Source organism: Felis catus, chromosome B1 (assembly GCF_018350175.1).
Source record: "Felis catus isolate Fca126 chromosome B1, F.catus_Fca126_mat1.0, whole genome shotgun sequence".
In the NCBI taxonomy this organism is placed as follows: Eukaryota; Metazoa; Chordata; class Mammalia; order Carnivora; family Felidae; genus Felis; species Felis catus.
This window is the reverse complement of record NC_058371.1, coordinates 205,311,412-205,325,933: the sequence shown is the minus strand read 5'-3', so window position 1 is coordinate 205,325,933 and position 14,522 is coordinate 205,311,412. Positions and strand designations below refer to the sequence as shown.

At 45.3% G+C, this 14,522-nt stretch overlaps 1 protein-coding gene across 13 annotated transcripts in view; it reads left to right on the top strand.

Annotated features, from left to right (window-relative positions):
• The first annotated feature begins 355 nt into the window (after positions 1-355).
• PIGG (phosphatidylinositol glycan anchor biosynthesis class G) overlaps positions 356-14,522 on the top strand; it is a 43,191-nt gene continuing 29,024 nt past the window's right edge. For 5 of the 13 annotated variants that reach the window (XM_006931304.3, XM_003985611.4, XM_006931306.3 and 2 more), the window contains exons 1-5: positions 507-695; positions 1,540-1,745; positions 10,540-10,749; positions 12,477-12,665; positions 13,582-13,723. In XM_006931304.3, coding sequence (XP_006931366.1) covers positions 542-695; positions 1,540-1,745; positions 10,540-10,749; positions 12,477-12,665; positions 13,582-13,723 — 901 coding nt within the window. In that variant the 5' untranslated portion in view covers positions 507-541. The other 8 variants (XM_006931303.4, XM_019829879.2, XM_019829880.2 and 5 more) reach the window with 8 other exon arrangements.

Sequence of the window (14,522 nt, the reverse complement as noted above, 5' to 3'; positions counted from 1 at the left end):
GACATCCTAGTCCCGGAAGTCAGCTTGACCTTCTCTAGGTCACTTAGCGATGTAACAGCGGCCCAACTTGAAGCCCAGCTCAGAGAAGGCGCCCGCTGCTCAGACCTGCCCAAGAAAGGTGAGGGTTCCGACAGCGAAGGCACTAGACTCAGGAGGCTGAGGTGACACATGCGAAAGCTCCCGGCAGGAGGAATGGCACACGTTAGGTTTTCCAACCCGCGGGAAACACACCCGACACCTCCATCTGGAAAGCGGGGGCGGGGCCTCGCGGGCGGGAGGGAAGGCGCAAGCGCGCGCGCCGGAAGTACTCGCAAGAGGACTCTGGGATTACCGGCACCCGGAAGCGTCCGTCTGTTTTGCATATTTCTGGCGCGCCGGCGGACGTGATGACGGCACGAGTCGCCGCCTGTTACGCGTGCCAGTTCAAGCTTGTTCAGGGGCTGCTCCCGGAAGCAGCCGGTGCCGAGGGAGACTCGGGAGGGAGCTCGCAATTGTGAGGGGTGGGGGGGGGGAACGGGTCCTGGCCCTGCGGGTGGGCACGATGCGGCTGGGCTCCGGGACCTTTGCCGCCTGCTGCGTAGTGATCGAGGTGCTCGGGGTCGCGCTCTTCCTTCGGGGATTCTTCCCGGCTCCGGTTCGTTCCTCTTCTAGGACGGAGCACCAAGCAGAGCCCCCAGCGCCCGAACCCTCCACTGGTACGGACCCCTCCCCGGCCGTCTCCGCTCCCCTGGCCCCACTTTCTCCAGAGAACCCTCCTTAGGAGCCTCGCCTCTTGGACTTGGGCTACCGGTGCTCGTCTCTTTCATTATGGTCTCCACACCCCGGAGCCCCCTTTTTACCGCCCCAGCCTCTTTCTGTATCGTTTTGTGGCAACCACCGCCACTAGCCCGCCTCGAATCTCCTCCCTGGTCGCCGCAAAGAAAGCCATCCACACCCTGGTTCTTGCCTCCCCCCGGGTCTGCTCATGCAGCTAACACCCCCCGCCCCCTTCCCTGGACAGGCCTTTGGGTCACTCCCTTTTCTAGGCGCCTTTTTTGGTTAATAAGACGTAACAGGTAAGATACTTGCTGACCCCTCGCGTATTCTTCTATGACATTCTTCTAAGAGGTTGGTTTTTGTTTGTTTGTTTTATTCTCCCCAGTAGCCCTCACCTACCCAGCAGTACAAAAGGCTCTTCCGCTTGGACCAGGGCCACACAATACCAGCCACTGACCATGCAAACACAATTTGTAAATGCTTCCCTATCTCCTACCTGCAGCACTGTTTTGAATCAGTCTCCCTAAAGGTCCAATTTTCAGGACCTTCACGAAGGGACTCCCCTTTTCCAGTATTCACCATGCAGAGGGCAATTTACTGCTTCATACTGGGGCTCTCAGTGTATTTGTCACCCCCCGCATTGTCTACCAGTAACAGGTCCTTTTCTTTGGATTGAGGTAGGTAGATATGACAATATATATGGTGCAAAAGTAGATTACAAGCTGCTTGGATGCTAAGTACGGTTTAAAGTTCAATTTCCTTTTTTCTTTCAAACCTTTTTAGGAGCCAGTTCCAACTGGACCAAGCTCCCACCACCCCTCTTCAGTAAAGTTGTTATTATGCTGATAGATGCCTTGAGAGATGATTTTGTGTTTGGGTCAAAGGGTGTGAAATTTATGCCCTACACGACTTATCTCGTGGAAAAAGGAGCATCTCACAGTTTTGTGGCTGAAGCAAAGCCACCTACAGTTACTATGCCTCGAATCAAGGTAAATGGTTTGACTTCCTTTGTTATATATGGGTTGATCTTTGGGAGGTTTGAAGGGGCTGTACTCTTTTACTTGGAGTCCCAATTTTTACTAAGTAGAAGTTAGTTTGGTGTTGTCAACCTGGCTGAGACAATAAAATGCTGAAGAAGCCTCACAAGGTAGGCTAGAACTGAGACCTGTGATTTATGCCCCCTGTCAAGTAGCCAAAGTTCACATTTCGTGGAAAGCGTAAAGTATTTAGATCCAGATCATTCAGGTCAGCCTGATCCAAGAGCTTGTGTCCTCCTTGCCAACCTGGTCTCTAATTGTCAGTGGGTCACCTACATTCCAGAAAGGAGCCTTTAGGGTTAATCCAGTTCATTCTTTTGACTTTATAGATGAGAAAGCAAACTCAGATAAGTTCGATGACTCGTCAACAATTGTGGTATGCACAGTGATCAAACCTGCATGATCTGGCCGTTTCTAGTGTTTCTAGTGAATACCTGTTTCAGGTATTCAGCCTAGTGAGTGTGGCTTTAAAGCACATGGTGCTTTACCCAAGAACTATGAGTTGAAAAAAAAAAAAAAAAAGTACAGCTTTATTGATTGGCTCAAGAACTGTTTATTAAGCAACTACTATGTGTCAGTATTGTAATGGGTATGTATTTGGGGGAAAATAGTATCTACCTTCATGGAGCTTTTAGTCACTTAGGAGAGACCTAGCCATTACACAAATGAGTAGACAAATTAATGTTCACTTTTAAAGTGTGATTAATGCATGATGAGAAAGAATAGGATGTGATGCTCATTGCTGGGTGGGTTAGGAGGAGCCCCAATTTAGATTGAGGGTCAGAAAAGCCTATCTGAAGAAATTACATTCAAGTTAAGCTGAGGATGAGTAAAGAGGAGGCAGCAGAAAGGGACAGAGGAGCTTAAAAGTTTGTGACTATGTTGCTAGCATGGTATAAAAGTCCTGGCTAAGCCTTACGTCTATGGCTGATCATGTGACACGTCAATATTTGATGAGACGGAGCCACTTCTTGATTCAAAGCTTGGGGCAGCATTTAGTAGGTACTCAGTAACTGTTTACTGGATGGATAAAACAGCCTGGGATTGTAAGGATTAAAACCACATCTTTCATTGGCTCTTTTTCTTGAGTTTCCCACTCTCTGCCACTTTTGGATGTAGTGTGTCCGTCATTAAGCAATATTTATTGAGCATCTTCTGTGTACCACACAGTTTTAGATAAGAGGGATTCAGTGAGGAACAGGACAGCAAGTGCCCTATCCTCATGGAGCTTAATTTCTGATTGAGGGGACAGAAAATATGTAAGTATACAAATAAATAATCGAAGTTTCAGAAAGTGATAAGTGCTGTGGAAGAAATCAGGGAGGACAACATGATGGAGTGATGAGGAGTGGGAGGTGGGGAGCACCTTTAGTCGAGAAGCTCAGGAATGGTCTCTTAAGAGTACTCCTTCTGTTGAGCCCAGTCTTGTGAAAGCTGGAAGAAAAGCATTCAGGCTCCTTACCATCAGGAGCACCGTCTTTATCTGTTCTGTCAGGAGTATGGAAGGAACCCGTTCCTCCTTCGTTCTGGTAAGAAAAGTATTACTAGGAATCTGAGCAGGTGTGTAACAAAATGTGTAAATGGGTGTGCAGACCTGTATGTGGGCCACTGTGGTTCTTAGGGCCTCCCGTCTCCAGCCCATTTGTGTCATTTCATGAAACCGGTGTTTTGTTTCATTTTGTCTGTTTTGTCTTCAGTCCTTTACAGGTTCTTGGTCCTCGTTCCTCATCAAGGAGGAGCTAGAACAGGAAGTCCATACTGGAGTTAGGGTTACACAGCTCTAGAATTTGGTAGGATTGGGTAGTGTTGGCTAAGGAGTGTGTCCCCTACCCTGCCTTCAGTTAGGGAAGGGACTTCAGTAATCTCAAAGTGTTGATGCAGTTGTCACAAAATGCTGACCTAAATGACTCCAGACTAATGCCCCTCATAGCGTTTGGTCGTGTTAACTAATATGTGACTGCTTTTCCTTTCTTCAGGGAATTTATAGTCACAATAAGGAACAGGTACTGAACAACTGACTGCAGTGAGCACAGAGCACAGGCATTTTCTCATGTGCTGTCACAACAGCCCCATGTTAGGCTTCGGGAGGCAGGTGCTGCCATCTTCTCCATTTTCCAGATGAGGAAACAGGCTTGAAGTGGTAAAACCACACAGGTGACATCAGAAACCAAGCCTAAGCCTATGTGTGTGTGGCTCCAGAGCCTCTGTTGGTCACAGTGAGTTTACACAGCAGCGCTGCCCAATAGAGGGACCAGGCCACATCCTCTTCCAGTAGTCTCTGCAGAGCCCTCCTTCAGTCTCAGAAGGCAAGAAACTACTATTCCCAAGGCCACAGCAACCACAGGAAGACCTCCAAGGTGATGTCAGGCTTGGGCTCTCACTTAGACTTCCCAGGGCTCTCAGCTGCCTGCATGCCTCCTGCAGGCATGCAGGAGGGTGAAGGGTACTAAATAGTCCCTGCCCTCCTTGAAAATGTCAGTGGAAACCCAGCCTAGTATGAGAAGGAGGCAAGTGCCTTATAAAAGCCCCTGGGAAAAAGATGGACAGATTAGACCACGTGGAAACAGAAAACCTTTATGTGGTGGAAGACACTATAAACTAAGTCAACTGACAAATGATAAACTTGGAAAAATCATTTACAGCTGAGATCACAAACAAGATGTTAAGCCCGTGATGTGTAAAGAGAATCTGACGGAAAACAATCCAGTGGCAAAGGATATAAAGAACCCCACAAAGGAAGACATTGAAATGGCGAGTAAACATAGAAAAAGATGGCTTTGCTAGTAATCAGGGCAAAGCAAACTAAATCAATCTGTAAACCCAGTTTTTGTCTATCACGTTGTAAAAACTTAAAGATTGGTGATGACCTCTTCCTCACACGAAATGAGGTGGACACATGCCCTCAACACTGAGCCAACCCCTGCACTGCCTGTCTGAACAAAGCAGCTCGTGGTGCGCTGGCTTAAACTCTGGGTGCTAACCCAGGCCTTGAGGCTACATGGCCCTGTCCCTGTTTACCTGTCCACCCTCCTCTGAGCTGCCTTCCCTCTTCCTGTGTCATTCATCCACAAGGATCCCCATAGCTCTCCGTACCCCAAGTGTGCTGCCCTCCTTCAACCTTGGGGCCTTCACAGGTTGCGGTGCTCCCCCTTGGAAAGCCCCACCTCACCTCCCTTCCCCTCCCCTAGACAACATGTCAGCCTTCAGATCTCAGCTCAGATGGCACTTCCATTGGAAGCTTTTTAAAATAAATGTCCATTAAAATGGTCTTGGTCCAAATACTGGATTACTTTGTAAGTGCTAAAAAAGAAGCAGCAGCAGCAGCTGTGTGTTTTCTGGGGAAAGAAGTTCATGATGTGTTAGCGTTTGAAAAACAAAAGCAAGTTGTGGAATTATTTACATAGTTTGTTACCATTTTGGTAAAGAAAAATATGTACCTTTGTGATTGTACACATACAGGAAAAGGTATGGTATGATACTCCCCAAGAGTAACTGGTTACCTAGAAGCAGTAGGATTTCAGGGAAGGGGAGTGGCTCACATTTTAAAAAATAATTTCATTGAGATAGAATTTTCATACGATGCAGCGCATACATTTTTATGTGCACAGTTTGGTGAGATTCAACAAATGTGATATAGCCATGCAACCACCACCACACTCTGGACTTTGATCCGCTACCCCAGGAGTGGTGGTTGTCGCTGTCATTTTGTTGGTTTGTTAGTGTAATCACTTGCCTAAACTCTTTCTGTAGAGTCTGTCTCCTCTGGAGTGCACCGTAACGGGTATGCTCATTTTTGTTTTAAATTCTTGTTTTTTATTTTTAAGCTGGTCTTCTGAAAGGTTACCCCTTGGTGAGCATAGTTAGTGGTTAGCCAGTGATTGGTCAGAGGTTGTGCTTAAATACGTTATGCAGTGGGCCTTCCACCCTTTCCAGGGCTCTGTGTATGGTTTGTTCTCACTGTTCAGGCACCTAGTAAGCCTGCCTTCTCACTTCCTGTGTGAGCAGTGCCTTTTGCTCAGCTGGAAGGAACCGGTAACTAGGCACTGTCTGATCTCTCCTGAGTGCACACTCAGCCCCGTGTGTGCATCCAGATTTCAGGAATATGTGGGAGCTTACGGAAATATGCTATAGCTGTCCTTTATATGTATCATAATTATATATATTATATGTAATTTATTGTCAAATTGGTTTCCATACAACACCCGGTGCTCATCCCAACAGGTGCCCTCCTCAATGCCCATCACCCACTTTCCCCTCTCCCCCACTCCCCATCAACCCTCAGTTTGTCCTCAGTATTTAAGAGTCTCTTATGGTTTGCCTCCTTCCCTCTCTGTAACTCCCCACCCCCCTTCCACTGCCCCTTGGTCTTCTGTTAAGTTTCTCGGGATCCACGTATGAGTGAAAACATGGTATCTGTCTTTCTCTGCCTGACTTATTTCACTTAGCACAGTACCCTCCAGTTCCATCCACGTTGCTGCAAATGGCAGGATTTCATGCTTTCTCATTGCCAAGTAGTATTCCGTTGTATATATAAACCACATCGTCTTTATCCATTCATCGCTTGATGGACATTTAGGCTCTTTCCATAATTTGGCTATTGTTGAAAGCACTGCTATAAACATTGGGGTACATGTGCCCCTATGCCTCAGCACTCCTGTATCCCTTCCTAGTGGTGCTATTGCTGGGTGATAGGGTAGATCTATTTTTAATTTTTTGAAGAACCTCCATACTGTTTTCCAGAGCGGCTATACTGGCTTGCATTCCCACTAAGAGTACAAGAGGGGTCCCTTTCTCCACATCCTCGCCAGCATCTATAGTCTCCTGATTTGTTCATTTTAGCCACTCTGACCACTGTGAGGTGGTATCTCAGTGTGGCTTTGATTTGTATTTCCCTGATGAGTGGTGTTGAGCATTGTTTCATGTGTCTGTTGGCCACCTGGATGTCTTCTTTGGAAAAGTGTCTATTCATGTTTTCTGCCCATTTCTTCACTGGATTATTTTTCGGGAGTTGGGTGAGTCCTTTATACATTTTGGATATTAGCCTGATATGTTATTTGCAAATATTTTTTCCCATTCCCTCAGTTGCCTTTTGTTGATTGTTTCCTTTGCAGTGCCGAAGCTTTTTATCTCGAGGTCCCAATAGTTCATTTTTGTTTTTAATCCCCTTGCTTTTGGAGATGTGTCGAGTAAGAAATCACTGCAGCTGAGGTCAAAGAGGTTGTTGCCTGTTTTCTCCTCTAGGGTTTTGATGGTTTCCTGTCTCACATTCAGGTCTTTCATCCGTTTGGGGTTTATTTTTGTGTATGGTGTAAAAAAGTGGTCTAGTTTCATTCTTCTGCATGTTGCTGTGCAGTTCTTCCAGCACCATTTGCTGAAGAGACTGTCTTTTTTCCATTGGATACTCTTTCCTGCTTTGTCAAAGGTTAGTTGGCCATACATTTGTGGGTCTGATTCTGGGTTCTCTATTCTATTCCATTGGTCTATGTGTCTGTTTTTGTGCCAGGACCATACTGTCTTGATGATTACAGCTTTGTAGTAGACACTAAAATCTGGGATTGTGATGCCTCCCACTTTGGTTTTCTTCTTCAATATTACTTTGGCTATTCGGGGTCTTTTGTGGTTCCATACAGATTTTAGGGTTGTTCTAGCTTTGAGCAGAATGCCAGTGCAATTTTGATTGGGATTGCATTGAATGTGTAGATTGCTTTGGGTAGTATTGACATTTTAACAGTATTTATTCTTCCAATCCATGAGCATGGAATGTTTTTCCATTTCTTTGTGTCTTCAGTTTCCTTCGTAAGCTTTCCATAGTTTTCAGCATACAGATTTTACATCTTTGGTTAGGTTTATTCCTAGGTATTTTATGATTCTTGGTGCAATTGTGAATGGGATCAGTTTCTTTATTTGTCTTTCTGTTGCTTCATTATTGGTGTACAAAAATGCAACTGATTTCTGTACTTAATTTTGTATCCTGCGACTTTGCTGAATTCATGTATCAGTTCTAGCAGACTTTTGGGGGAGTCTGTCGGGTTTTCCATGTAGAGTATCCATGTCATCTGTGAAAAGTGAAAGTTGGACTTCTTTGTCAATTTTGATGCCTTTTATTTCATTTTGTTGTCTGGTTGCTGATGCTAGAACTTCCGACACTATGTTAAACAACAGTGATGAGAGTGGACATCCCTGTCATGTTCCTGATCTCAGGGAGAAATCTCTCAGTTTTTCCCCATTGAGGATGATATCAGCTGTGGGCTTTTCATAAATGGCTTTTATGATGTTTAAGTATGTTCCTTCTATCCCAACTTTCTCTAGGGTTTTTACTAAGAAGAGATGCTGTATTTTGTCAAATGCTTTCTCTCCATCTATTGACAGGATCATATGGTTCTTATCTTTTCTTTTATCAATGTGATGTATCACATTGATTGATTTGTGAATGTTGAACCAGCCCTGCAGCCCAGGAATGAATCCCACTTGATCATGGTGAATAATTCTTTTTATATGCTGTTGAATTCAATTTGCTAGTATCTTGTTGGGAATTTTTGCATCCATATTCATCAGGGATATTGGCCTGTAGTTCTCTTTTTTTGCTGGGTCTCTGTCTGGTTTGTGAATCAAAGTAATGCTGGCTTCATAGAATGAGTCCGGAAGTTTTCCTTCCCTTTCTATTTTTTAGAACAGCTTGAGAAGGATAGGTATTATCTCTGCTTTAAATGTCTGGTTGAATTCCCCAGGGAAGCCACCTGGTCCTGGACTCTTAATTGTTGGGAGATTTTTGATAACTGATTCAATTTCTTCACTACTTGTGGATCTGTTCAAATTTTCTATTTCTTCCCGTTTGAGTTTTGGAAGAGTGTGGGTGTCTAGGAATTTGTCCATTTCTCCCAGGTTGTCCAGTTTGTTGGCATATAATTTTTCATAGTAGGCCCTGATAATTGCTTATATTACAGAGGGATTGGTTGTAATAAATCCATTTTCATTTGTGATTTTATCTATTTGGGTCCTTTTTTCTTTTTGAGAAGCCTGGCTAGAGGTTTATCAATTTTGTTTACTTTAAAAAAAAAAAAAACAACTCTTAGTTTCATTGATCTGCTCTACTGTTTTTTTGTTTTTGTTTTTGTTTTTAGATTCTATATTGTTTATTTCTGCTCTGGTCTTCATTATTTCTCTTCTGCTGGGTTTGGGATTTCTTTGCTGTTCTGCTTCTAGTTCCTTTAGGTGTGCTGTTAGATTTTGTTTGGGGGATTTTTTCTTGTTTCTTGAGATAGGCCTGGATTACCATGTATTTTCCTCGTAGGACTGCCTTTGCTGCATCCCAAAGGGTTTGGATTGTCATGTGTTCGTTTTCATTTGTTTCCGTATATTTTTTAATTTCTTCTCTAATTGCCTGGCCGACCCATTCATTCTTTAGTAGGATGTTCTTTAACCTCTATGCATTTGGAGGTTTTCCAAACTTTTTCCTGTGGTTGACTTCAAGTTTCATAGCATTGTGACCCAGATGTCACTTTTAAATGTTAGGCCTTTCTCTTACCAGAAACAGCCCTGACCCCTCAGGCAGCTGTAAGGTTGGCCTTCCTTGCTTCCAACATACCCCTGGCATGGGACTTCTCTGAGCAGCTCCAGGTCAGACGGATCCCCATGACTGCTATATCACAGGGGTAGGAGAAGGGGAGCAGGCTATGTTAAACAGCACAGGGACTCAGCTCTTCCTGAGATTCAGTAGTTTGTCTTAGATAAGAACTTCTCAATTTGTTTTATATCCTTGATGAGCCTTCAAAGTCTGGAAATGGTTGCTTTTGGCAGTTTGGTCCCATTTATCATTGCTCTTATGGGAGGAGATATGCCAAGCTCCTCTAGCATTCCGGAAGTCAGGTTAATCCATAGTTGCATTTTTGGCTGTTAAAGAAGTCCTGGAAAACTTAGTATGCCTGTTGGCACTGTCCAGATTTCTGTTTATTTCAGTACATAGGTCCCTGGGTGCCAGTATCATGGGTTGTTGGATAACTCCAGATTGTAGGAGACACATGACCTGTTACAATGGCCTCTTAGACTCTATGCTAAAATGAGGGAGGTTGTTGACATAACTCTACATCAGAAAGGTATTGGCAATATGTTTCGCCTACCCTTTCTTCCCAGAAATTTCAGTAGGGTGTGTGTGTGTGTGTGTGTGTGTGTGTGTGTGTGTGTGTGTGTGTGTGGAGCAGGGGTGTCCCACCAGCAACCTGGGCCAGTTAACGATGGGAATTCCTGAGAGTTTTTGCTTAGAGACTGCTTTCCTCCCAGGTGTGTGTGAGAAGCTGTTCATCCACTCAAGGTGGACATTAGAATTGCTGTGTTGTAAGATCAGTACATGGAGTTTGCTCATCACACAGAGCAGATTTGAAGCTTAGGTGAGGACCTGACAGGTGGTTGAGTAAACAGATTTGTGTTTTCAATGCATAACACACTTTGCCATCTGCTTCAGTTGCTGTAACTCACGGCTTTCCTGTCCACCACTGTCATCCAGCTGCCCGCAGCCGCCTCCATCCTCCCATTGGCTGAAATACAACAAAGTCTTTGTGATCAAGTTTGCTAGCTTTGCCAGAACGTATGTGCAGCTTTCCCCTTTGTCTTAACACTGACCCACCCTCCGGTGTTGAGGATGCCCTAGTTTTATGCTTTCCTCTTTCATCCATAAAATGATTTTTGGCACCCCTTCCCTCGCTGTGCTTTGGATTCCATGGTCTAAGTTCTCGAATGTTTCCTCCTGCAGGCACTGATGACAGGGAGCCTCCCTGGCTTCATCGATGTTGTCAGGAACCTCAATTCCCCTGCACTGCTGGAAGACAATGTGATCACACAGGCAAAAGCAGCTGGGAAAAGAATGATCTTTTATGGAGATGAAACATGGGTGAAATTATTCCCACAGCATTTTGTGGAATATGATGGAACAACCTCATTTTTTGTGTCAGATTATACAGAGGTCAGGTTTTCAAATAAGAAAATTTTGTCATGATAGATGGAGTCTGATATACTCTTAGAGGCAACATCATTTTGTATGTGACTTTTACCCTCTTAGAGGCAACGTTGTTTTGTATGTGGCTTTTATTAGTATATTGGGAGTAGTGTGGAGAGGTTGTAAAAATTGTCCATTCATTCACATAATCAGTTACGGCCCAGGGACATGAACCCTGATGCAATTGTGATCAAAATTCTCTTGGAACAGCCAAGCGCCTGTTGATGGGGGTACAGAGGATCAGGGCCAGCAAGGAGCCATTTAAGCTGAGTTTTGAGAAGTGAGTGGGGACTTCCCAAGTGGACAGAATGGCGGGCGCAGCATCTGTACAAGGCAGAGCCTGAGGACTCCGTCGCCTCTCTGGGATCTTTGAGGATATTCTCTTGTTAGTGTGGTGGCATCCCCAGTGGGGAGGTGGGAGGACAGATGGTGAACTGGGTGGAGCCTGGTCCTGAGGGGCATTTCCCTGTGCTGGGAGTGCAGTCTCCGACAAGAAAGAGGGCATGATTGGTCCCGTAGTTAGAAAGCTGACCCTGGCTGAGACCCTGGATGTCTCAATCAATTGAGCATCTCACTCTTTATTTCAGCTCAGGTCATGGTCCCAGGATGGTGGGATTGAGCCCGCATCAGGCTCTGTGCTGAGTGTGGAACCTACTTGAGATTCTCCCACCCTCCCTTTCTCCCTCTGCCCCTTTCTGCCCACTCGTGTGCTCTCTCTCTCTCTCTAAAATAAATAAATTAATTAATTAATTTAAAGACAGTTGACCCTGGTCAACTCCAGAGGGAGTCCCCATAGAGTAGAGGCACACCCACAGCAGCTCAATTTGCTGGGCCTCGTAGAGCATCTGCGCTCTTGCTTAGGTTGATATCCTTTCCTGAAGTTGACGTCTGTAGATGAAGCAGTTACTGAGTTTTCTTGTCCTCTGTCTCATCAATTAGAGACCCTTCCCTTTGTAGTGACTTTTCAGTGGGAGGGAGGTGGGCCAGCTGAGTGGTCAGGGCTGACCAGGCTCACGGCTCTGTCGGTGGCTGCTCTACTAGTTGCCGAAAGCTGTATCTTTCCTCCCAGAACAGCCTTCTCATAGGACACTCAGCTTCACCTCAGAGGTCACCTGAACTCTGGCACCTGTGTGACCTGGTTATCTGCTTAGTGTTAGTTAACTCCCAGCATGGATCCTGCAGAATGTTTTTTTTAGAATAATACTTCTCATTGAAATTATCTGTATAACATGTTCTATCTGTAACTTAGAAATGTGAAACAGTATTAGTAAAAGCTTAATCTAATGCTAATATTTGTTTATTTTTTTAATGTTTATTTATTTTTGAGAGAGACAGAGACAGAATGTGAGTGGGTTAGGGGCAGAGAGAGAGGGAGACACAGAATCCGAAGCAGGCTCCAGGCCCCGAGCTGTCAGCACAGAGCCTGGCGCGGGGCTCGAACTCATGAACTGTGAGATCCTGACCTGAGCCGAAGTCGGACGCTCAACCGACTGAGCCACCCAGGCACCCCTTGTTTATTTTTTTTATGACAGCTTTTTCTGTTTGTTTATTAGGGTTTTTTGCTCTTTTCAGACTCTTAGTCCTGTTACCTAAAATAAATGCTTAGGTTTTAAAAGGACTGTATCACTTTCTCTTGGAGAGTGAAGATCAAGGGAAACGAGGAGTTATTCGTACGTACTTTTCCCCCTTTACAGGTGGATGATAATGTTACAAGGCATTTGGATAAAGTATTAAAAAGAGGGGATTGGGATGTGTTAATCCTCCACTACCTTGGGCTGGACCACATCGGCCACATTTCCGGGCCCAGCAGCCCCCTGATCGGGCACAAACTCAGTGAGATGGACAGCATCCTGATGAAGATTCACACCTCGCTGCTGTCCGAGGTGAGGCTCACTGTGGAGCGCCGTGGAGTGCTAGAGTCACTGTGCCAGCGTCTCCTAGGAGAAACCAAGTTCCTGAAGTGGACTTGGGACCTAAGTGAATGCCACGCCCACCATCATTCAGTTCACCTGTAAGCACAGAGCACAGGCTCAGCCTCCAGCAGCTCTGGTTTTGTCTGCCACTCACCCATTTAAGCAGCTACTAGTTCCAGAATGCCTTTTATATCATTGTTCCTGTCTGGGCATCGGTGGAGCTTATACTCTTGCCAGGAAGGACAAACAAGGGGCATAATAAATGAATACATAAGTATACTGGAAAGTGATTAGTGCCAGAGGAGAGCATAGGGCAAGAGGTGGGAACAGCATCTGAGAGAGAAGTTGTGATTTTAAACGGTGAGACGAAAGCAGCTGTCCTTCAGGACGTGTGAGATGTGAGTGGAGCCTTGAAGGGAGAGAGGGGCGGATACGCCATCTGTGGAGGTGCGTTCCAGGTGAAGAGGCAGCAGCGGTAAGGCAGAGCCTGCTGGGCAAATCCAAGAACGGCAAAGGTCCTTTGCTGGAACGCTGGGGCTAAGGGGCAACCCCATTTGACACACAGGAGACAGGCCTGACAAGGAGGGCACCTTGGCTCTCGCGGCTCGGCAATGGCAAAGACAGAAACCAAGCTCAAATCCTCTGCCTTCGGAGGCCCTAAATGTAACCCTCCTGGGCTCTGTGACCTCCAAGTGATTCTGTTTGTTTTATTTATGGTACTCTTTGACTTTAACCCTTTGATCTTGTAAGCTCATAGGTTAAAAAAAAGTCTAACATGTTTAGAAAGAGCTACTATTTATAAAGTACAGCTAAAGTTTTTCCTTAACAAGAGCATGCGTTCTCCTCAGTCTGAATGCAACTGAAATATTTTTCCTTTGCATTGTAGGAAAGAGAGAATCTTTCACCCAATTTGCTGGTTCTTTGTGGTGATCATGGAATGTCGGAAACAGGAAGTCACGGGGCCTCTTCCATGGAGGAGGTTAACACCCCCCTGATCTTAATCAGTTCTGCATTTGAAAGAAAGCCTGGTGAGGATTTAGGAATGTTTACTATTTTCCTTTTTTTTTAATGTCTATTTTTAAGAGCATGAACACATGTGCACGGCAGGAGGGAGGAGGCTGGGCGGGGGAGGGTGGGTAGAGAGAGGGGAGGACAGAAGATCCAAGCAGGCTCCATGCTGACAGCAGAGAGCCCGATGCGGGGCTTGAACTCATGAACCATGAGATCATGACCTGAGCTGAAGTTGGACACTTAACCGACTGAGCCACCCAGGTGCCCCGGAATGTTTACTGTTTTAAAGCCGTATTTTACGTAACTTCTTTCTATAGTCTGATTTTAAATTTAAAAATCAATTTTTGGAAGCTGGGTGTGTTTGAAATACCCTGAGCAATGTGAAGATGAGAAGTAGTGGGACAGGGTGCAGCCAGGGTTTGGAGTTTACATTTCTTACCCCAATTCTTATAATGCAGACATTTCTTGTGGAAATTTTGTTATATGAATGTCACTGCCTGAATATCTGGAGGTGTTAACAAAAATTACCAGCAGCTTGGAGACATCTGAACACATGTATGAACTAAAAGAAAGAGACGTTAGTAATTAAAATTTTTATAAACTATCCATCTTTGGAAACTATTAAGGGTCAGAGCAGGACTAGCTGAGGGCCCATCTTTCAGCATTAAGACACCCAACTCTCCACCCCAAACACACACGGGCAGCTCTGACCCGTGCAGGCCGGCCTGCTTCACGGCCATCTGTCCTCCCGCACCCTGCACTTGAGGCTGGCCTCTGCTTCCTCGCTTTACCACACGCTCACCTTCGCCCACCAGG